The 27063-nt window shown below is 37.3% G+C and overlaps 1 protein-coding gene across 1 annotated transcript in view; it reads left to right on the forward strand.

Annotated features, from left to right (window-relative positions):
• Nucleotides 1-26313, forward strand: part of cntn3a.2 (contactin 3a, tandem duplicate 2) — a 60964-nt gene extending 34651 nt beyond the window's left edge. Inside the window, exons 17-25 of the mRNA XM_055049813.1 lie at nt 5746-5904; nt 7091-7240; nt 7329-7399; nt 9381-9615; nt 10092-10201; nt 12359-12545; nt 12759-12871; nt 12983-13151; nt 18670-26313. Coding sequence (XP_054905788.1) covers nt 5746-5904; nt 7091-7240; nt 7329-7399; nt 9381-9615; nt 10092-10201; nt 12359-12545; nt 12759-12871; nt 12983-13151; nt 18670-18767 — 1292 coding nt within the window. The 3' untranslated portion in view covers nt 18768-26313. The remainder of the gene's footprint in view (nt 1-5745; nt 5905-7090; nt 7241-7328; nt 7400-9380; nt 9616-10091; nt 10202-12358; nt 12546-12758; nt 12872-12982; nt 13152-18669) is intronic.
• Nucleotides 26314-27063: the final 750 nt, after the last annotated feature.

Here is a 27063-nt window from a genome sequence, read left to right on the forward strand (position 1 = left end):
ACAGCTGTGGAAAGCCACACTTGGCAGAACAAAATAACTTTTGCTAAGAGGAGTCACAGCTTCTGTTTTAAGGGGCCGTGTTTTAATGGAGGGGCGAGAAGAGATTGTTGTTTCCGGCTGAGATCAATAGCAGCCTTGCAAATTGACACAACGCAAATGTGCTAAATGTCAGATGAGGTGAGGGATGATCTCGCTGTCAGGATTTGAAAAGGTTGGATCCATAACTTTATCATGTAAGCATACCTACCATTCATACTATTCAGCCTGGCATGTTAAAGATATTTTAAGGCAAATTGCAGTAATGAGCTGTGAGAAGTAAGGCAAAAAAAAAGAAAGAAAAAATCTTGCTTTTCAAGTCGAAGCAGGAACATGGCAGGGAGAATAGATTGGCCTAGAACTCACTGGAAACAAACTTGACTGTGACTCAGACTGTGCATTATTTACACTTCCTGCTCACGGCAGCTGTCACGGATGTCTCATGGTTTGGATTGAATAGCTTCAAAAAAGGCATGAAGCTGGAGTTAGAGAGCCAGCCATGGGAAGGAGGAAAATGTCTTTATTTGATCACCGCAGACCTTTAACAAAATGGCAGAAGGCTGCATGCATGTGTGTCGAATGCACGTGTTGGCCCGCTTCCATCACCTGTGTGAGACACAGAAGAATAAAACCGAAAGAAAACAACCCACCATCGATTCATTGGTAGGTTTACACATAGCTGCATGGGCCATTTTAAATATTTTTATCAGCTCTTTTGTAAGCTTATGCATACAAACTTCCCAGAGGGTCAAAATAAATGTGCGAGCGAAATGATTCACTAGGCAGAGTGGTTTGAGATGAGTCATGCATTTGATATGTTGAGTCTTCTCAAAGTTGTGCTTTAGTTTATCTTCAAACACTAAAGTAATTGAAATATTCCCAGAAACACGCATCTGGAAAAAGCTGGTCTTTGAAAATGAATCTCTTGAAGATTTGATTGTGTCACAGTAGAGTTTTGTTGTAGAGGATCCCGAGTGCAGAGACTTATTGCATATAATGATAATAAGAAGAAGAATAAACAAAACAACATTCTCAAAGATGATCACGGGGAAACAGAGGCACAAAGTGAAGAGTGACAACAGGCATCGCGGCAGACATAGTAATTGTGAAAGTAATGGGAGGAACAGTGAGGAACAATGTGAAGTGATGAGATTATATACACTGAGGGAGCGGTGGAACTGACAAAGCAACCAGAAGAATTAATCACAGGCAAATGGAAACAGCTCAGGGAGAGTGCAGATGTAAGGGGGAATCAGGAGGTAGATGACAGCTGTGAATGGGAGCAAACTGCCAGGCAGTGGGGAGGTTAAATAATAAACACAGACAGGCTGAACTGGGGTTCAAAGCAACAACAAATCAATGGGGGAAAGAATCAAACGCAGCAAAATCTGAAAGAACAGAATTTAATACGAAGGAATGCACAGATACAGAAATACATTGAAAGCAATTCTGATGAACTGAATAGAATTAGGCCTGTTGACCAAAAACAAAGAATCAGAAACGTAAATGAAACCGAAACACCAACAAATCCTAACATTAACTTTGTCCAAGCAGTTTAAGATTGAACCATTTAGACAGGAGTGACCAATTTTGTAGTCTTGACTCTGAATGCAAGGATTTTCTAGCCTATTCCCTCACTCCGGTTTGCATAAACACCACTTTTATCTAATTATGATTTATTTTTAAGAATTATGAATAGGATGATGCAAGAAGAACAAAGTATTTTTTCCTAGCCTTCCTGCTGTGAGCATGTGTGAGAGCACGGTCACAAGAGAAGGTTTTTTTTTTCCAATTGAACACAAAAGTAAAATGATTAGCTTAATTAACTGAAAACACCTGCAAAGGTTTCCAGATCATTTCAAATGTCTCTCACTCTGGGATGGAAGGATACACAGTTATGGAGAATTGACACCCTTCACAACAAGGGTGAACCACAAAAGGGTATTAATGGGCTCTGACTTCAATTGCCTATCAATTATTTGGATAATTCCTTTAGCTATGTTTGGTTTTGTCATTTACATTGTAATTTTTAGGTAAACCTGTTTGAGTCTTGGCAAAACATTCCACTTCTCTTACTGCCTAAGAGCCTACATTGCATTTTGTTTTCTATCTCCATTGAGTCATCCATTCTACTTTGCTCCACTTGACTGAATCAGAGCAAATAATATTTTGCTTCACAGCTCACAGTGCATCTCGTGCTTTTGAGCACTTGACAAAGAATACTCTGAAGAACTATAATTTTCTTACCCCCTCTTAAAATTGGATTCTCTCAGAGAGATTTCAAAGCCTGATGAGTCTTTGTTTTCTCATCCCTCCTTTTAAATAATCTGACTCAGCTTGAAGGCTACTAATGAATGCGTGGCTGTGTTATATGCTGATGCAGTAAACCACCTGGCAGACTACTTAATTACAAAAAAAGAAATGGAAAAAGGTTCATCTCACTGACCTTCACTTCTTTTGTTTACACGTTAGATAAAAAGATCCATTAAGGAGCCCCTTAATGGTACTAATGATCATTGAAAAGAAAGATCTAATTGAGGTTATACATACTCCTTCCTATTGAAATAAAAGGCAATTACATTTGTTCGGTTTTTATTCACTAGAACAAGGTGCTGTGTTTAAGGCAGCATTTATATTACAAATGCAAATGCTGCCTTCAGATTGAGAGATATTAATTAGCTTTGCAGTATCACTTGATTTGGGAGGTAGATCTTATATTATAGCTAAGCATTTGATGTGAGCGATAAATGTGAAATGAAATATTTGCCACCTGTCCAGCCTTGTAAACAGTGGAAGATAAAGTCTACATCAGCACTTACTGATTTGTGAAGCGCCAATAGCAATTCTTTCGTGTCAAGGCTAATTTCAAGCTGGTGTGATGCTATAACCATTTCATTTTTTGCAAAGAGCTTCAATTAAAAGCAGTCTGTATTTTTAAAAAGATGATTATTTAATAATTTGACTGTAATACATTTATAGTAAGTCAATTTTTTAAAACTGTAATATCTCATTATTGAGATTCTTATTGGTGGCACATTAGAAATCTGCGAATGGTGAAATCCTCTTGACTACTGTCAGAAGGTTTTGTGTATACAATATGTTGCAGCTTAACTGTTTTATCTTTTTTTTTTTGTAGACGCAAGAACACACAAGTCAAAATTATGGCATACGTTCTTTTGAATTTAAAATAAAGTGCAGGTCAGTCCAGGACAAGGACTGATTTACAATTAGATGTGTTAAATTGTTGAATTATCCTTTCATTTTATGGTCACTATAGAGTTTAATTTAGGAAACCTTCCTGATTTAAACGGTCATTAATTATTTCTATTAGGAGCAGAGGTGGTGTTGGAGAAGAGTCACTGCGCTGGATGCAGCTCTACTCTAAGAAATCATTCTAGGCTATTAATAAAACATTGATAAAATGATTACAGAGCAGTTGTTTTTATCCTGTCTTTCAAACATTTTGTTCATGATTCGTGAGGCTAGCATATCTGGTTGTGAAAAAGTAGCTAGTGCTTTCGATAGCAGTGGATATTCATGGACAAGAAAGAAATCAGACTTTTTAACGTAACAGTGAGATTGCGTTGTCACTACAAATAATACACAAAATAATTTTTCACTGTTTAAAATAAAATCAAACCAAAGTTTTGGGGTTTAGGTCAATCAGTGCTACCAAATTCATTGCTATTTGGTAAATGGTGACATAATGAGAGTGACGATTTTCTTTCCATTCAAAAGTTTACATCAGTTTCTACTCTGTTTTCCTTTTGTATTTCCCCACGACGTTACAGAAGAAAGAAATGTATTAGACGTGTTTCCTTGAAAACATGTACAGGTTGGCCTTTAAGCGACTCTATAAAGCTGTAAATTAATAAAAAGTTTTAAACCTTTAAAAAGAGTAGGAAAAATTTTCTGACATCTTATGAAAGGAAATAATTTTTGGTAATCCTGACCGTTCCAAGTTAAGATTTAATGTCATGAATCGAGAAAGAAAAGGTCATAGGAGCAAGGTGGTGCAGTTGAATTTGGAAGAAAAAAAATCTAAATTATTCTTCTCACATATAAGCCTTTCCAAATGCAATCAAAAAATATTGACTTTCTTGCCAAAGTAGATGAAAGCTCATTCATTAACCCGGTGGCAACAACTCATGGAGCTTATCAGTCGTAATCATTTTCTGTTTTGATTATTACAGTCTGAGTAAAGAAACAAACAATACATGTTGCCCTTTGTAGTCACAGCAAATGCAATTACCAGTGTTATTTGCGCATTTCTCTTTATAATCCTCTATTTTAGTCATGTTTGTGTGATTTTCAGTCTTGTTTTTGGTCCCCTCCCCTCGCCACACTTGAAGGTCAGTGATAATCACTTCTGACACAAAAGGCTCCTGAGTGATCATCCAGTTGCTTGTTTTCCACAATAGCAGCGGTTAATGCTTCAGATGATGCCTCACAAACGCTCCTCCGGATGAGGAGGACGGCGATGAAGAAGGTCGCTGTATAAAGATAACATCGTGGTCAATAACATTCAAAGCATTTGGAGGACGCTCCTCGCATTAGTTTGACAGCCGCATCCCCATCGTGGCCCTGAAAAAAAAAAAGAGGCACGTCAGTCATTCTGTTCCGTTTACTGCTTGAGATTTATCATTGTTTCGGCACTCTGATATTCAGGGCTGACAAGAGAGTGTGTACATTTCACAAAGTTGGGTGAGATTCAAATCAAATCAGCATAATTTTGCTGTCTGCCTGTGCAGAGTGAGAAATAAAGACCTAGACTGACATTCATGTCCTCATGTTAATGAGAGATCATTGAAACGCTCCAGGGAGACTCGCTGCATCCTGTTGCCTTCAGCCAACCAAATATAATTAAGAGGATAAGGAATTGATCCTTGATTGTCTAGCCCATTAATATGTATTAATGAGGCCAGCATATTAAAGTTTTTTTTTTTTTGTTATTGGGAGCCAGTAATGAGTTTTAAAGTGATCAATATCTCTAAAGCCACAGCTTTAAGGGTAAATATTTGTGGGCAGTACAATAAAGGTGTAAGCTGTAGATCAGTTACTTGTTGAAGATCACTATTTTGTTTTTTTGTTTTTTACTCAGACTGTTTATTAAAATCAAGTCTGTAATTGAAATGTTTAGCTTTAAATTAGGAGTCGTTTCTCTGAGCAGAGTTGATAGCATTTTTTTATTATTATTATTATTCAGCAGTCTGACTCACTGTTCTTCAGTGGTCCATTATTTCTGATGAGCCAACACATCCAATAAAACAGGGAGCTAAAGTAAAACATCACACCGCTTAATTGGTGGGATAATTCAAATAAATGATAAAACTTTGGCTCCTCAGGGCTGCTAATGGCCCTGTCTTCATCTTTTAGCTTTTAATTTGACTCCCGGCTCCTCCGCTGTTTCAATCGATCCATTACCGGGAGGACCATGAAAGGCAGGGATTACATGTTGGGGTGGGGAAAGAGAAGGATAAATCCTGAATTAACTTTTAATTCCTCGTGAAGGGCGCTGCTCTGGAGCCGCGGAGCATTACAGTTTGGGTTTGGATGTGTGTTTTCTGACGATTGTTTGCGGTTGCTCGCATTTTTTTCCCTGCAGAAGGTGGAAACACACCCCACACCCTCTTGCCGGAGAGCCGTCGTCTGTGCATCCTCTGCAATGTGCGACTTCCTCACGGTGTCTGTTCCCTGTGTTTGAGCCAGGTCCTCCCAGCCCCCCGGAATCAGTGACGGTGGAGGAGGTGACAGACAGCACGGCCCAGCTGGCGTGGAGCCCCGGCAGAGACAACGGCAGCCCCATCACCAGCTACATCATCCAGACAAAAACTCCATTTACTGTGGGCTGGCAGCGGGTTAATACAGGTAGATCTATTTGCATCTTGAAGCATATTAATTGATGTGTAATATGCCTGTAAAACTTATTTTATTACCTTTCAAATTCTTTTCTAACAAGAAGCCGCATTTAATGTATGTGCACATAAATTCAATTGCCATGCCATTGAGTCATCAATTTTTAGCTGGTGTTTCCTTCTTGTTTTTTCAAATAAAGTGAATGTAATCAAGTAATTTCACGAAAGAGAAGTCAATCAAACACAAGCATTCTTCAGGACAAAATACGCCCTTCGTATGTGGGATGTTTAATGTTTTGTGCACTCGGCGTCCTCAAACTCCGTTAGCATCTTCACCAACACTTAGTGAGAGTGGAGACCCAGAGCAGAATAGATTTCTGCCAAGTTCACATGACTTTAATCTTAAAAAAGCATCTTTATGGTTCTTTGCAAAGGCTTTTAAAGCATCGTGATGTATTTATTAAATGAAATCTGACAAAGAATGTGAAAGTTATTTTCACCACGCAAATAAATCAATGTACAATAAAAGTAAATAAATACAGACTACAAAAGTGAGAAAAAAGGAATAAAAATGGAATACATTGGGTTAAGTAAATACAGAAAATTAAAAAATGTCAAATTAAATAAGAATATTTTCAGATGGAATATTTTGCACAATACTTGCCTTATGAAGGCATTTATTTATTTCTATCTCTATACTCTGCATATATTATTAGAAATATTACAACATTTTGCAGACCAATTTCCTATTTACAGCTACAAAATGTCGGATGTCAATGCTCCTTATCCTCCCCACAAGCTGCAAACTGAATTGTTAATGCAATGGCAATAACGTTTTTTGTAGACATCAGTTTTTTTTAACATTTTGCTTTGGTTTGTCGTTCTCTTTTATGTGAAGGACGTCAAATGAAAATTTTTCGTTGTTGGTTTAAATGAATGTATTTATCTCTGTGGTGTTCATTTAGTCAGAATATCTAAGCAAGCACAAAAAACTCAAGTGTAGCTCTTGCAATAATAGTTTTCTACTGCAGTGAGATATTATGTGAAGTTAAGTGACTTTCTAAACGTACTTTTGACCTTCGTGGGGTTTTTTCTATTATTGAATGCTATAACAGAGGTTCTTTATATTTATGCATTACATTAGTGACCTTATCTGTAACATACAGCCGGTTTCTATCATGCTGTCTAATTTCTTCTAGTTCCAGAGGTAATTGATGGCAACATACACACAGCTACCGTGGTTGATCTGAATGCCTGGGTCGAATACGAGTTCCGGGTATTGGCCAGAAACGGCGTTGGAGTCGGGGAACCCAGTCCCGTGTCGGTGAAGACGAGAACAGAGGACGCAGGTGCAGTGAATTTCCTTAACATCGAGCGCTGCTGCTGCTTTGTTTGGCATACATGTAGATGAGTTGGACAAGTTGTTTTGTTCTGCAGTTCCAGATGCAGCCCCAGGTGATGTGGGTGGAGGGGGTGGAAGCAGATATGAACTGGTCATCACATGGGAGGTAAGTCATCAGTCTTATGTTCTCCTCTATCTGTTCCTGACTGTGTTTACAGTCTGTCTTTTTTATCCTTGCGCGAGGTCAAGGGAAGTCCGATGACACATTTTGATTTTATTTATTTTTGCATCATTAATATAGAGGAAATGCTCGTTTCCAGTTTGTCAAAGTATTTATGTCCCTTGAAGCCTTCCATAATCTGTTAAGTTTCGTCCTCGGCATGTATTCTGCTGTGAATTTATGTCACAAACTAACATGATAGTTTAATTGTAAAGTGTAGTCACAAAAATGCTTTTTCTTTTTTGAGACAGGGGGTTTGTACAAATTGAAATTTTGGAAAACGGGGCACACATTTGTATACTAGTACATTGTAGAATCTGTTGTTTTGGGGTTGTGTTGCTGCCAGAATTGTACATTAAAAGACAGAAGTGTTCACCTTCTCTTCTTTGTGAAGAAAAGGTGATTTGTGATTTGTGGGTAGCAAATTTTAACAATTTGCTACCCACAAGTTATCAAATGAATTTAGGTCTGGACATTGTTTTAACCATTCTAACCTATGAATATGCTTTAGTTTTCTTTGTCTCACTGACCTCCAGCTGTATGAGTTGAGTTACTGGCCTACTTCAAGGAAAACCTCATCCGCAGTCCGGAGCTCTGTATTCTCTGTCGCGTATTTTTGCCCATCTATCTTACCACTAAGCAAGGTGTAAGCTTTACTGTTCTTGTCGTAGAACTGCAACCCAGCAGCATGATGCTGCCAGCTCTATGTTTCAGTGTATAAATGCTCTCTTTCAGGATAATCAGATTTGTTAAATTATTTGCTTGGTGATTAAAAAGTTGAACGTGTTCAGACCAGAACACATTTGGTATTTTCCCTCTAAACACAACGTCTTCTTGCATTCTTTCAACAATGACTTTCTTCTTGCTACTCCTCTATAAAGCCCAGATTTGTGGAGGCACCATTTATAGTTATCATTAAAACAGATTCACCAACCCGAGCTGTTGGTACCTGCTTCTCCTCCATAGCTACCACAGGCCTCTTGGCTGCTTTTCTTCTTTTTTTTTTTACTAATACTCTCCTTGCCTGGCCTGTCAGTTTATATACACGGTCATATATTGATAGGCTTTTATCATTGGTTGCCATTTTCCATTCAGGTTGTATTCGATTCTGTCTTTCAATATTGGGAATACTGATTAGGGAGTGTAAAGTGTTGAAAGCTTGGCATCAAAGTTCTCTACAATTTTTATTCCTGGCTTGTCTGTTGTGTTCATTGGTCTTTAAGAGGTTTCTGTTTTCTAACATTCTCAAACGAACCCTGGAGGCATTCACAAAAGAACTGTATTTATAATTAGGTTAAATCCCAATCAAGTGGATTCGGTTTGCTCTACATGTCGAGCTGAAGATTGTCTTTCGGGGTGTCGGATTAAGGAGGCATGGGAACAAATTCACACCATATTCTTTTTATTTTTTTTTTAATCCTTCACTTTTTCTTCCTCTTTATTATGTATCACTTTGTTGGTTTGTTGCATAAAATACAATTAACGTGTTGTACTGCAGAAAATTTTGGAAAAGTTCAAGGGGTGTGAGTACTTTTGTGAGATGCTGTGTATAGTCTATAAAGATACGATCAGTTTCAAATTACTGCAGCTCATTCAAGTCTACAGTGATTAAGTCTGCCGCTGAAATAAACTAGCTTGGTGGCTGTCAAATAAGATTAAGCTCTGAGTCAGCATGGTGATTTCCTATTTTGTTAAATGCAGATTAGCTTTTATTTTAAAAACTCCTTGCATGGTCTGTAATGAGCACTGAGGCCTTTTAAAATCCCATCTTGCTTTTCATTTCAATATATCAGGTAGCAGGTCACGGAAGCAATTTATGGGTCACGCACGCTTAAGTCTGCAGCGATTGAGCGCGGCCAGAGCCGGAATGAGTGTGACTGGTCTGTATATATTTTAATATCACTATAGTTTTGTGTTTCACTCTCAGCCCGTCCCTGAAGAACTGCAGAATGGCGAGAGCTTCGGCTACATCATTGCCTTCCGCGCCTTCGGAGAAGTCAGCTGGACTCACGTGGCCACCTCGGCCCCTGGCGCGTCCCGCTATGTGTACCGTAATGACAGCCTGGCGCCCTTCTCTCCATTTCACGTGAAGGTGGGCACTTACAACAGCAAAGGGCAGGGCCCCTTCAGCCCCGTGGTCACCATCTATTCTGCAGAGACAGGTAAGGATAGACATAATGGGGCAGGACTTAGCAAAGCTTGAAAGCTATTTCTCTCTCTGAAAAGGACACAGATCACAGAAGTGGTTTTTACTGCATCTGCTGCTTTAGGCTCTAGAAATCCTTTTTAAAGCAAGAGAAAGGCAGAAAATGTGAGGCACAATTGCAAGACATTTGTGTAAGAGCAGGTAGTGCTTTTTTCTCCAAATATCACCACTCACTTGAACGGCTTTACCAAGGTAAAAAAAAAAAAAACAGTTGGCATTTAGATCTATGCTCCCTCTCGGCACACACAGAGGCAGTCAGTTTGTGCCTAAGTGTGTGTCTATTTACTAGCAGGACATTTGTGCGGTGTGTCATCTGAGCCCTGATCAAGATTTGTAAATGTGAAAAAATTCACCAAAAAAATGTTCTCCGCTTGCCTCCGTGTTGCTTCGTCCTGACTGAAGTGCTCGGTCTCGTGTCATCTGTTTTTTCAGAACCAAGCGGAATGCCAGCAGGGGTTTGGACCCGAAGTGTCACAGCCTCTGAGATTGAGGTGAACTGGCAAGCTCTCACCATCACCCCTGAAAGGGTTCTGGGCTATGAGGTATCGTAATTTTTTTTTTCTTTTTTTCTTTTGCTCATATAAATGGAAACAGATATCAAGACGACACAATTGAAACCACCTGTCATCACCTCAGCTTGCACCTCAAATATGCCTCTTCCAAACTGCGTCGCCATGAAAATGGCATCCTCACATCCCATCTTCCTCTTCCTCTGACTGGAATTATACACTTCTTTGTATCAACATGACAGGAAAACATGTCAAACTTCTTTCGGGAGAAGAAAGGAAAATTACCCGTCCGTGGGCTCGCTTTAGACTGACTCTCATTTATGCAAAATCATGATACGCATGACCCCAAAGCGTCATGTCTGAAGACCGAGTATTTCACACCCCAAATTATAGTAACTATAGCAATGTGCTGTCTTTTGACTTTGATCCAAATACAAAATGGGATGGATCAATTTTGAACCTCAAAAAGCAGGTTGTGGTTGAGTTTACTGTCACAAACTGTGGTCACCTGATTAACATGTAAACTAAAAAGTAAGCTGTGTTTCTTTTTATACCGTACACAGAATATAGAAAGGAAAGTACGAATAGGCTGGATGCTCACTAACAACATCTATTGTTATTCTAATGGCAGTTTTTAAAGTGATACAAATGATTAATTATTGTTCATATCAATTTAAAATTTAATTAGTCAGACGTCAATTAGTGCAATTATTTAAATTTCATTCTTTATTTTGCAGTGCATGATGTATTAGAGAGTTAAATAATGGGCAATAAATCCATGAGTTGACTGACAAAATGTTAATTGATCTACTTGTTTTTCATCATTTAGCTGGATTGAAAGGGTGAACAGAACCTTAATTCAATGTTTTAACATGTTTTTCACTGTAGCCAAAGTGTTGGGTTTTGATGCCATCATCTTAGGCCGTGCTTTATTCCGTTTTAAGGACTGATTTTGCAAAAATAATCCTTAAAGAAATAGATAAAAGGAAATGATCCATGATTTCTGGCCTAAATTGCGTTGCCGTTCTTTCTCTGATGTTTTGCATAACTGAAGACTCTGCTGAAAAAACGATAAGGGAAGAAAATAAATGTGATGTGATTAATATAAAATGCTACATATTCTTATCAGAGGAGGGGATTGTGATGAAAGTGTTTTATTTTGTAATAAAATCATAAAAAAAACATTTTTATGTATTTATTTTATCTATTTATTTTAAATGTTTACTTTAAACAAACATTTAAAATAAATAAAATATTTATTTCAAAATAAATATTTATATTTATTTGTGGATCACTTGTGGATGATTAGAGGTCACCTCTCTAAGATACACCCAGCAGCATTATGTCAAAGTTAAGCTTTCGCATTTGAGCACATTTCACTCATATCTAAAAATATATATAAATATAATGTCTTAGAAAATTATTCATGACCGTGAAACTATTTTTCCTTTTTTTATACATATATATTTACTAACTGTTCAACCCAGAGCATTTATATATTTTATTGGGTTTTTTGTGTAATAGATCAACTCAAAGTAGAGCCTGATTCTGGGTTGAAGGCAATTTTAAACATATTTCTTGTGAAAGAAAAAAAAAACATTTTTAGCTTGGTCAGATTGGATTTTTTGGATAAATTTTGGTTTGCATTTAGGTCAGGAATTTCACAAGACCATTATTACAGGTGAATATGCTTCGATTTAAACCATCCCATTGTACCTTGCTCAAGCTGTCAGTTTTAATAAGCAACCCTAATTTTAGCCTTGTTGTCAGAAAGAAAACTTGCTTTTCCAGCTTCAAGTGTTTTGCAGCCTTTTAGTCTAACTCTGGTTCTCAAAAATGAAGTACCCTTGAAAAAACTTTCGAAATCCCTCACAGAGCCATTGTAATGGATAGAATTATACTCAGGCTCTGATTAGTAACTCGGTGACTGCTGCAGGCAATTAGTTACCACGGAAGCATCATAGTAATTGCAACTAAATGTAAACTTACACAACAAAAATGTTGAAAATCGTTCGTAATTTTTCTTCAACTTCCCACATATATGTCTACCATATAAAATCTTATTAAAAGGCATTGAAACGTGCGGCAATAATGTGGCAAAATGCAAAAAACAAAATTGTTCAAGCGGTAATAATCTTTTTCGTGAGGTAATGTAACATTTGCGTTGCATCTGCTCTTTGTTTTATAAAGGTGGTTTACTGGGAGGATGACACCAAACCAGAAACGATGGGGAAGGTTAGAGTGCCTTGGAACCAAACCTCAGTCACAGTAAACAACTTGGCAGGAAACGCGCAGTATTTTTTAACAGTTAGCGCCTTCAACACAGCGGGCACCGGTCCTTTTCTCCCTGCAATCAATGTCACCACAAAAAAGCCACGTAAGTTGCAGTGCTCAAAGATCATTTAACAAAAGCCTGCGTTTGCTTTGGATCGGGGCTTTTTCTTTGCAAACTGTAAAAACAATATCCTTCGCTAACATTGATTTTAAAAACAGCCAGATATATGGTAATGTGATGATCCCAGTATGCCAATAATACAGTCATTTGCTTCTGTGCCCACACTCTGAAATAAATCATTTTTATCTCATGCAGCGCCTGCCCAGCCACCGCTGAATGTAGAATGGACCCTAATTGGCTCTCAGCTGTCTCTTTACTGGGAGCCTGTGGTGGCAATGGAATCAGAGTCAGAAGTTACAGGATATCAAGTGAGTTTCTTCGCGCTTGATGGTGGCGCGTTTATTAATGCCGCACAATAAGCTGTGAGAACAGAGTCGACTGAAAGGATACATATTTACTTTTCACTTGTTTCCCCTCAGCTTTCATTCTGGAGACAGCGACACAAAGAGGTAAACACGTTCACAACGGCCAATTCGACAGCAGACTTGACCCTCCCTGATAATGAGGACGACTACATCATTCGCATTCAGACGCTGAGTGAGGGAGGACTGGGTCCAGCCTCAGACCCCATACGAATTCATAGGCTGAGTACGTCTTTTTTTTTTTTTTGTTCATGTTTTATTGAGTTAAAAAGGTGAAAGAGGTGTGCTCCCAGTTTTCTTGCTTTTGTAATTTTATGGTACCACTGTGTCTTAGAACCTGTATGTTAAATGTTTCTATGGGCTTTTATGAATGAAATCACTTGACACGTTTCAGTTCTGACAGGGACATTTTGTCCTCCGTTAATGCAACAGTATTAATGTCCCTTGCCACCCTAATTTGGCTCTACTGGGCTCATGTTTTGCTGAAATATGCAGCGCCATCCATCTTTGTCTGCAGCCCTCTTTTTACTAGGAGCTATTACTGTCTTGTGGAGCTCCAGGGGGGCTCGTTTTCCCCTCTAAATGCTACTTTACATTGTTGGACGTTCTGTGCCGAATCCCTTAAAAACAACTAATCGGAGGGGAATTTGAGTTTCATGGTGGCTTTTCTTTTAAACAAACACTTTTTTTCCCTTTTTCTTTTAGACACAAAGTAAAAGATGTGTGCAAAACAAATTAGCAGTGAAAACATAAAGCACTGTTTACAAAAAGTAAAATCTCTGAAAGTAGTTAAAGCATCATTTATAATTTCTTTTTTCCTCTCGGGAAGATTTTTCTGTAGATGTTATTTCATTATAAAGGAGAAGCCAGCAGCACACGACTGTTAATTTAGTCACAAAGGTCATGAAAATGTTGGGATTGCAATCAAACTTAATCAGGTTCCTGGTCCCTTTACACACAATTATAAGGCATGACTGAGTTTTATTACGTTTAAAAGAGGCAGTTTGAATTTCATTGAATTTTCAAAAGGTGGGTGTAAGTAGCATGCAGGAGGATCTCCTATATTGTTTATGTAAAACAATAAGTCATCCTATTAACTTGAATCAATTACATTTTTTTCTAACCTTCAAAAATGACAGTATGCTTTAGTATCTATAATTCACTACTAATAGTTTGTTTACTTCTCAAAATGTTATTGATTCCAATTATTTTTGTGTAGTGTTTAACGGGACCAGTCAAAATTACTTACCATAATTTAATATTAGTAGAGCATACTATTTGATTGCTGAGCAACGTCTGCTTTTGTCGGAGTGAATGTAGGTATGGATTCATTGCCAAAAAGGACAAACTGAAAGAAGGGAGCATTTGCCTTGCATACACAATGTGCAAGACAGAATAGCTACTGGACTTTAGCCATGGGTATTTTTATCATTAGCATGTTTGAAAATTATTGGTGGGCAGCGCTCCACGGATTATTGGCCCCCTTCCAGATGGTGTTGGATTAAAAATAACTAATAAGTATTTTTTAACATGTCTGAAACCAAATCTTTGCTCACATTGTTTCATAACAGGTGTGGACAAGGAGGGAAGGGGTAAGACAGGCAGTCTGAAAGACCTTCTTTAGGGAATTGAAAGGATGGTGAAGAAAAAATTTTCCAAAAAGTTACCCAAGCAAATGTACCAGAGTAAATCCAGCACTGGTGTGTACTCCAGACAAGATTTCCAACATTTCTGAATCCAGGAGCTTTGCTGTGCCCCATTCATCCATCCATCCATTTTCTAACACCCTTGTCCCTCTTGGGGTCGGCAGGGGTGCTGGTGTCTATCTCCAGCTAAAGTTCTGGGAGAGAGGTGGGGTTCACCCTGGACAGATTGCCAGTCTGTCGCAGGGCGTGCGCTAATCAGCCTTTCTGATATCTGATGAAGTTGGCCCCGGGTTAATTTGGCTCTTTTACCAGTTTGACAAAACATACCAAAGCTAGGTATGAATAGATGTGCATGTAAAAGTTAGCAAGAAATGGCTTGAAGTGGAAAAAGTACAAAATGACAACAGATTGAAATGAGCAGCGCCTTCCAAAGTTTTGCTCTCTGCTGTAGAAAATAGTTTCCTTTTTAAACAGCTTTTCACAGCTTTTGTGTTTCCTCTCACTTACTTCTGGAAACATCTCACAGACACTAAAAATATCTGTCCTTGTAAAAGCTTCAAACAGAGGCTGGACCCAAAAATGACACAAAACAAGGAGAAAGTTTAAAGCTTTAGGGGGTTTGTAAAGTACTTCAACTCTTTGCTCCTCTGGAGGAGATATAGGGCAGATTGTTAACCAGACACTTGTACTGGAGCGACAACACGGTGTTGAGTTGTGGAGTTGTAAAGTTTGCTCACTTTAGGTCTAAGTCTACAGAAAATACATTTGCAGACGTGAGCTGGGCATTTATTTTGAAAACATAAACTTTTTCATATTTATTGACCTTGCTCATGTTCATCAATTTGAAAAATAAAAAATGTCAAGATAGTAGTAGTTAGTTGGATCATTTTAGGCAGGCTGGGTGCATGTAGACTTTAGACTTGTAACAGAGAAACTTAATCCACTTCAGGATTTGTAAGTGTTCAAATTGAAAACTAATACCAGTAGCATTTGCTCATAACTATATAAAATAGGAGAAATTCATACAACAATCTTAATTTTCCTTCCAGAGGACAGTGACACGTCTGCAGTATTACTCAATAAATTAGAATATGGTTTCTGATGAGGCTTGTCTTTCAGATTAAAAGTACCTTTTGAAACTTCTAACCTTTAAGCAGGTATTAAACATACTCTTTATTATGCCAACATTTTCTATTTACATTTTTAATGTAATATGGTCATCTTAAATATAGTGTTTTTCTTTGTTGTAAGTGCAAAATTCTCATACTAAACAAGTTTGAAAACACTGATGTTGAAACAATTTATGTTGAATCTAAGTAATCTTTATATTGTGTTTCTTTTTTCTAAACTAACTCACTGAAGTAAATCAGACGTCACAGTAACATTATATTGAATATGGCTGTAATTAATCAGGCATAAACTGGTGGTCTGCTTCGATGACATCAAATAGTCCTTTATATCAATATGTGAAATGTTTGCCATTTACGTTTGCTCTTTTATCCATTAAATTCGAAGTGTTCTTTGAAAATTGCACTATCTTCCCCCGATAATTGCTTTTAATACTTACTTTCTTCGGCAATCCTGAATGTGTCACTGTTGTTTCTCTTGTTTGTCTTCTTAAATGGCTCGAGGGTACTTTGTGTGATATAATTGCAAACACCCGATTGCAACTAATGAAAATGAATTATTAGAAGGGAGGAACAACACCTCATCAATCTTTACAGGGAAAAGCAAGCAGGCTAGAAAGAGTCTGGGAGTTTTACAAACATTCCCTAATACATGTAAAGGTTACCAATGTCAGTGTGGTTGCTTGAGCCTCCTCCCGTCAAGTGGTGCAGCCAGGAATAGTGGTGAGAAAAGACACTGATGGTGTGCTGATAAACTTGTCATTGAAGGGAGATAATGATGAGAGCAAAATGAATGGAAATTCTCAGGAGCGGGAAAGAGGTAAAGTCCAAGTAGTTCAGATTTCATGAACAAAATTCTCATTGACAACCAAGACAGGCTCACTGTCCAATAAAATATACACAAATCAAAAGAAGAAAATTCTCAAGAAAGGGTCAGGCGCAAAAGCCAAAAAAAAAAAACTCACAGAGCATATGCTGCATACCAGAAACAGAGCACAGACATATACATGACACACGAACGGGATCAGAAGGCGAGACCTCTAAGACCAGATGTGGCTTCAGGCAGAGCCGAGACAGAGGCACACGTAATACCTAATCAGAGTTCCTGGAGCTGCATTTTGGTGAGAACAGAATAAAACCTCCACTATCTTTGACTCAAGCAGTTGAAGAGTATTTAACTCAACACTCTTCAACTCAATGAAGAGTGTTGAGTTAAAGTAGAACGACTTGGCAGCATTAACGGTACCCAGTGGTATGCATGATGCGTTCACTTGGAAAATATTTAGTTGTAAGCTTTCAAAGCTGACGATCGACCAGTTCTAATCTCAAGTATGTTTAAATACTTCTAGTCTACTAGTTTCATCAGTATCTAATGAGCTTAGACTTCCATCCCTCTAGATTATTTTTAAATTATAAAAAGATAGCAAGCGTAAAGGATTTCAGTAGCAAAGATGACTTGCATCTCTATGGGGAGATAAAAAATATATCTGTATGAGCCAAGATTGTACTGAGTAATAATACATGTTTGTTGGAGAGAAGATGGAGACAGAGCAGAGAGGAAAAGGACAATGGGGGGGGAAAAATCCAGTGTAGCCAGTGGTGCAGATGTGATGATTGCATTCTGCTGCTATGACATCTTGAATCTTATTGCTGTTACAACTGCAAAGTTACAATGACTCGACTTCATGGGGTATGCCACAGTTTCGGCATCACTCAATGTGCAGAATTCAAAGCTTTGCTAAAGTCTGGTGCTTTGATTAGCTTTTTGTTTAAATTTTGTTCAACACAAACATGTCTCAAGCCAAATGTTTTCCTAACTGATTTGGACTTATACCTGTCGAAGTCCTGAGGTCTTCTGAGAAATTGTCTAAACCAGAATCAGTCTATTTTAAGTTCAAATGTCCAAGAGCGGTGATTAGCTGGTCTAAAACTCAAAATCTGAAAAGTTAATTGATCATATGCGCTTCCAAGTCACAGTGACACTCTTCAGCGGAGATGCAGTTATTGAGTGAAGGTGAGTCAGAGTTAGATGTTAGAGGACACATTTAATCAAAGAAATTATTTTCGACAACATGTTGAGACATGTTTGTAAGTCATTTTTCAGATAACTGGGAAGCTAGACTGAGAACTTCAAAGCCTCTGTTGTATCGTTTTAAGCTTTCAACTTCGGATGATTATGGAACTTGCTGGATTTCTGAATGTTAGCTGCTCTTTGAAAACTTCTGATTTAAGGGAAGTACTAGCATTGCCTGGAGAGAACACAGAAGCTGCTTTTTTTAGTAGAAGTAGCTTGAATAACTGTGATAATTGCCAATATAAGATCCGATACAGTTTACATTGTCAACTCCTCAATTGTTTGTGTCTTTCTTTCAAAGAGTATAATGGCTAGAAATAATATTATATTTACAAAATATTGTCTCCCTCTCGTGCCGGCAGCTTACTTTAACAACACATTTGTATATTTCAGGTAAGCTATGGACTCAACCTCAACCAAAAATGAAATATAAATTCTCCCTTTAATTTATTAAATAGTAAAACTTTCCATCACATTCAGTGGTGGGTTTTGATATGGGCAGTCATCCAGGGCAGCTTAAGAAAGGGGCCGCAAAAGCAGCAGATTAGAAAAGGAGAATTGGTCTTTTAGTTTCACCCTGTACAAGTCTTCTATTGCTTTTAAGCAAGTAAAGTCAGTGGAGTGTCTACTGAGAATAGACAGAACATTTTGCTTGGTTTCTGCAGGACTTTACTCTATTTATCCAGCTACTGAATTGTTCAGGGGACAATTCATGCAAGAATTGCTATTGGTTATATGTAACATGTTTTCAACTCTGTTGGGATGTTTCAGACTTCCATTATTTTGACTCTAAGTCAGAATTAAAAATAGTGTGTATGTTGGATGTGAGTTTCAGTACTTTTAGTTTTCACCATTTGTTTGTTTGTTATTTTTTTTGTTTTTTTGTCTTTGCTGTAGGTATGAGCGCCCGTGGCTCCAACGCCCTGAGTGTGGACACATCCCCGCTCTCCTTGTTCTTCACCATCGCAATATCTACGTTCAGGTCAATGTTGTGACAAGACCTCTCTCTGCTTTGTTTTCCAACATTTTTCTATTGTTTCTAAAAGTAACCATGCTTTTTTTTTTCTCTCTTTACTCTTTGTTTAGAGTTGACAGTTTTATTGTGTTCTACATAAAATATGAGGCAGTGCAATATTGGAGTGTGCTATCAGACAGAATTAATTAACATTATTTGCTTGTCTTTATTTATTTATTTTATTTTAATGTGGGTCTGACATTTTGCCAGTCAGGAACAATACTCCAATTCAGCTCTTTACTTTGACTCTGAAATAACACAGATGCCTTACTTCCATTCATGTGCCAAAGTAGTTTCAGCCTTCTTCTTATTATTAAAAAGATAGCTCCACACTTTTCTCAGCATTCAGTTTCATGCAGTTTACAGCCATTAAGCACTCAGCGTACCTTTTGAGGGGCTCAGTGTGAGATTTTAGTTTTCATCTCTTGAATTTTCTGTGTTCCTCTTCATCCGATCGCCTGAACATGTTCATTCACACATATGCTTGTGCCTTTGAAGTTTCTTGCAATGGCCCCAATTATAGATACATCCAGCAGCCTGTTTTTATAAGTACATGCGCCATTAAAAATGGATTGTGTTCCAGATTACGGTCATAAAACATCTCATTCTGTTCAGTATTTACCTTATCATTATCGCTTAACTGTGGAAAAATTGAATGTAGACTCCTTAAGGTTTTAATGCCTGAAGAAAAATAAAACTAAAATCTGTACTTGACTTGGTATCAAGAAACATGTTCCTGCAAACAGCAGTAGGAGTAATGCTGCGTAGCACATGTGCCAATTTGTTCTTATTTCTTTCTTTTTTTCCCCAAGTTCTTAGGTAACAACAGAAGTCTCAAATATTTTCTTCCAAGTCGTTTGTTTGAAGTCAAAATTTGTTCTAAAGAATTTATTCTCTTTTGCTGTTAAATACGTGACATTTTTTGTATTTCACGTCCATTTTATTGGAAAGAATGAAACAAATGCTGTATGAAACAGGCATGTTTCAGAACACAGCTCTTCGGCTTCAGGGGAAAACCCCTGAGCCAAAACCTCAATGAAAATTTAGAGAAATTGGCATTTACTTCAATCTATACAGTGAAGAAACTGATGAGTGAAAAGGTGTTAAAAAAAGGTTAATAGAAGAGTAAAGGCTTTCGAGAAGCCTGACTCTGAATATCTTTGTTTTGGCTAAATTTTACAGGATATATGGACTATAGATAAAAGGACGGCTGATTTTAAACACGCATAAAACACACTGTTGTGGATATCCAGGGTTTGGAGCGATAACCATTCTCTATCCTAACCTAACAAGCTCTGGAGGGATGTTGAAATGGCATATAATACCTAATTTCACATTTTCTAAATGAAGCATTTGCCTATCTACCTTAAAAATTAAGTAAGACAAAGCTCTAATGTCAACAGATAGGGGTAGATTGCCGTTATTTTGCTCAGATTTCACAAATATAGACTCAGAAATGTATTGTGCCAACTGTAGATCTCAGTAATAGAAGTCAACACTGGCCACTTTATGAGGTAACCTGTTCAAGTGCTTGTTAACGCAAAACAAATTCCACTCATTTCATGGCAGTAATTTGATGCAGTCTGGTGTCTAGACAAGATGAAGATGACTGGCTGGCTTTAAGCTGCACTCAAGAAATACAATTTTAGTGACTTTGAGTATAGCATGGCTGTCGGTGTACATAGAGCTGGTCTGAGTATCTCATAAACTATTAATCTGCTGGGGTTACCACACATCACCATGTCTTGTGTTTACATAGAATGGTTTGGAGATGGGGTGGATGTCCAGAGAGGAGCAGCTGTAGGGATAAAAATGACCTTTTGGTGTCAGAGAGTTGGACAGAATTGACACACTGGCTTAAAATAGTAGAAGGGCAACAGTGGTTCATGTGAACACCTTTTACAAGGCATGCAGAATACTATCTCCAACACGTCAAACCTTGAATCACAAACCTGATGCTACAGTTTTTGCAGATTGATCCAGTGTGTGACTTCAGCTTGTATGATTCAGACTGCTGCTGCTGCATGTGATGTGACGGTGTGGTACACTCGGACCCCGTTATTACCAATTGACTACCTGAGCAGTGTTGATGACCATATCCAGATGACCAATGCAATTCTAAGGTGTACCCAAAAAGTAGCCAGTTTCTCCACATAAAATTGAGGGGGGCAAAAGTTTGTAGCGTCATATTAACACTTTTAGTTATAAATTCTTAACTTTAAGAATCCATATACATAATATGAAGGAGCAAGGGAATGCATTTAAACTTTTGGCACCAGTAAAGATGGATGTAGTCACAAGGATTCTAACGTTTTAATTTTGAGTGGCCAACCAGTGTATTTCCATGTTTTTAGATGAAAGTTTGCTTGAGCTCAAAAAAAAATATGTTAGAGAAATGTGACATAACTGATGAGATCACAGAACAGCACAGTCCAAGAAGAGTCAGCATTTATATTATTAGATTTATAGTGATAAAAATAGCTTTGTGGCATATAACTGCATCGAAGAACTGCCTAATTAGCTCATCTGAACCTTTTTAACCTGTACATAAATCATACGGCTTAGCTAACTCAGTGGAAGACTGAATTTTAAAACCCCTCAGGGCTTCGGTACTGTTTGACATCAAGAAGCAGCAGTGACAAAGAACCCTCCTACTGTGTTCTTCTCACATCTCCAGCATTTGAGAAAATAATGGAAATAAGTGTCACCATGCAGATGAACTGTCGTCTCCACCACAAAATGACCTAACCCATAAATGATTCCACATTGTAGCTGCTTACACGTCTGTGTTATTATTAGTCCAGTTTTCAAGTGGCGTTACATTTCGGACGCAACAAATTTGGCACATGGGCCTTTTAAAAATGTCTTGTGGTTCATTGATCACCACGGCCACTATTCTATTATTTACTTTGATTCAAAGTTGGGGTTTTTTTGCATCCCGAGCGTTATCTGAGATATTGCGGCTATATCACAGAACGAAATCAAGCAGACTGAGAAGAAGAAGCAAAAAAACAACTTCAGAATTTGTGTGACTTTTCATACCCAGTGGCTACATCCATCTGTTGTACCATCTAGCATTTTCTGTCACCAAAACCGATAATCCGCCGTTCACCTCACATCCACTTCACACCCTCTTCACACCGCCACCAGGCAAGTGGAGGTGAGAAAGGGAGATGGCTTTCAACTTCTTTCTCACTTGTTTTGGTAACAGATCCCTGCATTTACAACAGAGTTAAACGCTGCAAACACAATTTTTTTTAAAAGGCTAAATCGCTGTTGCCATCTGTATGTAAGCAGTTTTCACTGTTTCCTAATATATGGGAATTCAAAATACTTGTGAATAAAATGCGTCATGGCAGCTTCGTCTTAAATGCATACCCCTTGTCAACCAATTTAAAACTCTTAGAACCCTAATCCTTCTAAATTACTTTATCTCACAAACTATATGGTGATAAGTTTTCCTTATTTGAATGTGAGGCCCATTTCTTGCATGCTTTTGTATTTTTTTTCATAGTGGGACTCAAAGTTTTTACACTTTAATTTTACTTGTGTTAATAAATTACATTTTAATTGAAAACTACATATGAAAAAAATAAGCAAGATTTTCAATTAAAAAAACTGTTTTGCTGTTGATTTATAAAAAAACAGATATGTTTTTGGCTTGAATAGTTCGATGACAGGCTAACTCCTTTTTGCACAATTTGCACACAACAATATTCTTTTCCAGCAGCCCACCACATCTTTTTTTATTTTTTATCAAAAATTAAAACTCAGTTGGCCAAGAGCAGAGTTGTATGCTCTAAACCTAAAACTAAAGTTTTGTACACAAAACATATAACATCTTAAGTTCATCTGCAACAACCTCTCATGCACCACCTGTTTCTCTTGACAAATTAGTGGTTTGTATTTCTTACGTAACCTTGTTTAGAACCCAAAGCATTTTTAAAAAAATAGATACCAAATCTGTGCAGTTTCTATCTATAAATTGAGATATGGAGTATTCTGAAATTTCATACAAGTTAATTGCCTGAAATGTTTCTGTTCAATGAAGTTGTGAGGTTTTTTTTTTTTGTTTTGCTTTGTTTTTTTTCTAGCTGGAAGGCTACAGTGAGACATAAATGTCTTACATTGTTTCATTTGACTGAAGTACATTGGAACCTCGTTGAAGTCATTGTTGCTTGACATTTACTTGTTTATTGTGCTGTTAAAATCAATTATTTCATTCTCATTACCACCAAGAAACATTTCAGGCTCCATTTTATTTATTTATTTATTTTATTTAAGCCCTCTGATCACAACATTTCAACATAGCAACATGTATGTTAGAGTACAAATGACTGACGGATTTACAGGAAACCTAACAATTCATTAATTAATATCAAGAGAATATTGGAACAGAACTTTCAGTGTTTCTCTGCTGGGCACCCAGCCGAAGCCAGCTGATATGCATCATCATCATCAGCCATTAAAGTTTGGATGAGACGTTCGAAATGCTGCCAATTGTGCCAGTCTGAAAACTGAAATCTAGCCACCAGCTTCGACGTTATTTGGATAAATCTATGGTCAGCTGTGTTTTAATACTTTGTGAATCCGTTCTTTGTTGTCAGTTGTACTATTGGCCTTTTTTTGTGTGTGTGTGTCGTTTGTGGCGTCACTGTTTGCAAATGTACTTCAGTGAAAAACCACAGCCACCACCACTCAGGTACCCAGACCTGCTTCACTCTATCATGTAAATGCTCCAAGGTGGCAGGAGCGAATAGATCAGAGAGGTATTAGCTCAGAACACAATGGGCTATTTAACAGTCTGACTTGAATTGAAAGCCTGACATGTGCCATGATTTAGCAGACATTAAAACATCTTAATAAATTAGAGCAGGCCTGAGGGGTTTTGTTGGAAAAGGGCATTCGACTAATGGCACTAATGACACCCGCACAAGACTAATATATCAGAATTTAGGGAGGACTAAATCAGGATGGTTCTTTCAAAATGACACCAGAAAAGGTGTGAGCATGAGACAAAAGACAAAGTGTGTGAGCGGGATTGTGTGTCTTATCACCTTAGCCTATGGAGTCAGAGACAAGTGATTTCAAGAGGACCATAGTGGTGTTTAAACCTAAATTCTTCAACCTCTGACAATGCTTGTGGGCACAGAGTAAGTGAAGCATCACGGACATTCACGTAGAATAATACAAGGTCAGTGTCGGGAGCGCGCAATGGATTTGACCCAGTCAGGAGCTGACAGGTCTGCTTTTCTATTAAATGATCGTAGATTACCAGAGCAAGGCGACTAGAGGGAAAATCCACAGAATACAGTAAATGTTGGGTGAATTTTTCTGATTAAACCTTGTTTTTGTTTCCTGAAAATATGTGTAAATGACTCAAACTCCTTTGAAGTCTAAGTCTGGTTAGTTTTTTTGTTGTTTTTTTTCTGTGGCTTTCTGTGAATGACAACCTATGTATGTTTTTTTTTTGTTTGTTTGTTTTTTGTTTTTTTAACCTCTGTGTTTTTATTAAATGAACATACATGCTTACATGGGTACCAAATGCTTTTGGCCGATGTATTGATCAAACAAACTGAAAAAAGGCAACCTTTATGTCTTTGATACATGGAAGCTTTGCCAGCCTCTTTGTTTTGTAATGTATTGGTAAAGTAGACATGATTTGATTTGATTTGGATGTTTTCTTTCTAAATGTTTGATATGGTTCCTAATTGTTCCTGTTTTCTTTTTGTTTCTTCCAAAACCTCTCTGCACAAAGGCCAAGTGTTGTTCGAATATAATAATTAAGATCTGTTGTTTTCCAATATGACAGCGAGTCTCTATTAACTACTAGTACAGCATCCTCCACAATTATCAGTCGATGGGTAGGGAAAAAAAAGTCCAAAATAAGTTCATCTTTTATTGCACTCATATAATCTCATATTAAAATATACTTGTGTCCTCGTCCAGCCTTGTTTGTCACAGACTGAGGTGTATAAACCTGCTTGCTTCCTGGAAGCAAATGTGAGCTACTTGTTATTTTCTGCGAGCAGGAAGTCATAAAATGCTAATTAAAAGTTCTTAAAGACTCTACAACGTAATAAATCAAGTGTACATAAATAAAGTGTTGGGCTCTTAAAAAGTTACACTTTTAATAATGTGTTTAATAACACTTTTAATTGGGAGGAAAAATTAGCTTTTTTGTTGACTTTTCTCTTTTGGTTTCGTTCAATTTAATGTCCTTTTTTTGAGGATTTGGTGCACTCACCATTTTCAGATTGCTATTTCTGTATATTGTAGTTATAGCTAAGGATTTATCATCACACTGCCTCAAAGCTTAATTTCTTGATCAGAAGGAGTAGTTGAAGAATTTAATCACCTGCCATTCAACCATTCTCACAATGCAGCAAATATTTCTTATTTATGTTTGTTTAGAAGATTGAAATCAAAATCTTCTTTTCATGTAGAGGCACCTTGTTTAAGATCACGTGTCTTTTATAATTAGGATCATTGTGAAATCCAGAAAGCATTGGAAAGTAGTTTTATTTGGGATGAAATAATTTTGGAAGGAAAAGCAAACAATAAGTTTTCACCTCTATCCATTTCTTTTCTAGCAGGATGTTTGTTTAATAGCAAAAACATGTTTTCTTGTATTGTTGGGGTGTGGGGGGTTCAGCTTACATTTGAAGTGTAAAGAACTGTAAGATATTTTCCAGTATCTTATGCTACCTTAAGATATTTGTTCTAATTCACAGATGTCTTAAATAATAAAATACCTTACATTCATCCCACAGAAACTTGCAGAAAGACTGCATTAAAAAAAATGTTTTGGTTAGGTTACATTTATATTGCAGATATTGCCAGAGTTGCCTATGATAAAACTATTACTTAGAAATCTAGATTTTTTTTTTTTTTCCTGAGAAAAAACATACTCTGATCAAAAGCTCAAGTCATAATAAATCTCTCAACTGTAGCAAAGGATGAATTTATTTAAGGCTTTTTTTCCCCATGTTTTAAGGACACCACAATGAGTAAATTTTGGTGTCCTATTTCGAATTGTTTCACTCACTCGAAGCTTGAATTTGAAAAATACATGACTTCCACCTTGCAGCGGCTGCTGACTGTGTCCTTTGGTGCACTGTTCCAAAATGTTGCAAGGTTGTCAAACTGATGAAATAGACCACAAATACAAAACATTTTGTGATTTTATAAAGTTTTTCCATGGTTTTTTTTTTCTTTTCTTTTTTTTTTTTTTTTTTGCAATCAGTAAACTTGATTGTAAAGCAGTATGAGATACTTTAAATTTATAATTTGTAAAAAATGGTCAAACTAACTGATGATTGGAGCTCTGGGTAACAACGCTTGGCCTTTTCTTATTTGTGACTCCTCAGTATTTTTATGTCCCAGTGATCTCTGTGAGATCCTCAGACTTTTTCACATTGAAAAGTGAACAGTTAATCTTGATATGCGGAAGATGTGCATGTATGATATTGTTTGGTGCATTTGTGTTTTCTAAACGAGGGACTTAATAAAAGCAGTTCACTGAGGATTTTCTTGGTGGATTTTTTTTTTTTTTTTTTTTTTTTTTTTTTGCTTTTCTATGATTATTCTGTGTGGGATGGGGTCATTTTCAGCATCAGCAGTTTTAGTGTCTTTTACTGCAGGAGGAATTTGAGTAGAGCCTCGGGGTGCCATGGCACCTATAAAATGGATGGTATTATGAAAAAGCTAATAAATGGGGGTAAAAGGCAGCAGTAATATCCTCTTCACTGGATAAGGAAACAGTCCATAAAAGATTTTGCTTGAAACATTAATTGTATTCTTGCACATTATTATTAAGATAATTATCAAAGAAATTTGAGTGTAATTCCACATCCAGTATTTTCAAGATCACCGTCTAAATCTTAAAGTGTCAAGCTTTATGCTTCGCACATCTCTGTCTCTTTCACTAGATCTGGCTTATTTGTGAATTTGTGAACTTCAGAGTTTCCACCAAAACAACAGAATGACATGGAAAGCTGCTGTGATGTATTGATCGGACCACTGTTGAGGAGATGCTTTTAAGATAATAAGAAAGAGAGGACCTTGTGAAGAGATCGATTCGAATGGGAAGTGAAGAAAAGAGAGGTTTCTCCCCACAGATCATTTATAATGAGCTGGTGTGTCAATACTTTGGCTCTTCACATGCTATCGACCGCTGGACCACTACACTGGGCTCTGTGTGGCTGATGTTAACACAAAGAGAGATGAAAGATTTACAATGAGTATTTTCACGTCATAGCGCAACACTGCGAAAC

This window comes from Poeciliopsis prolifica, unplaced genomic scaffold (assembly GCF_027474105.1).
Source record: "Poeciliopsis prolifica strain line A6 unplaced genomic scaffold, Auburn_PproV2 SCAFFOLD029, whole genome shotgun sequence".
NCBI classification, from domain to species: Eukaryota; Metazoa; Chordata; class Actinopteri; order Cyprinodontiformes; family Poeciliidae; genus Poeciliopsis; species Poeciliopsis prolifica.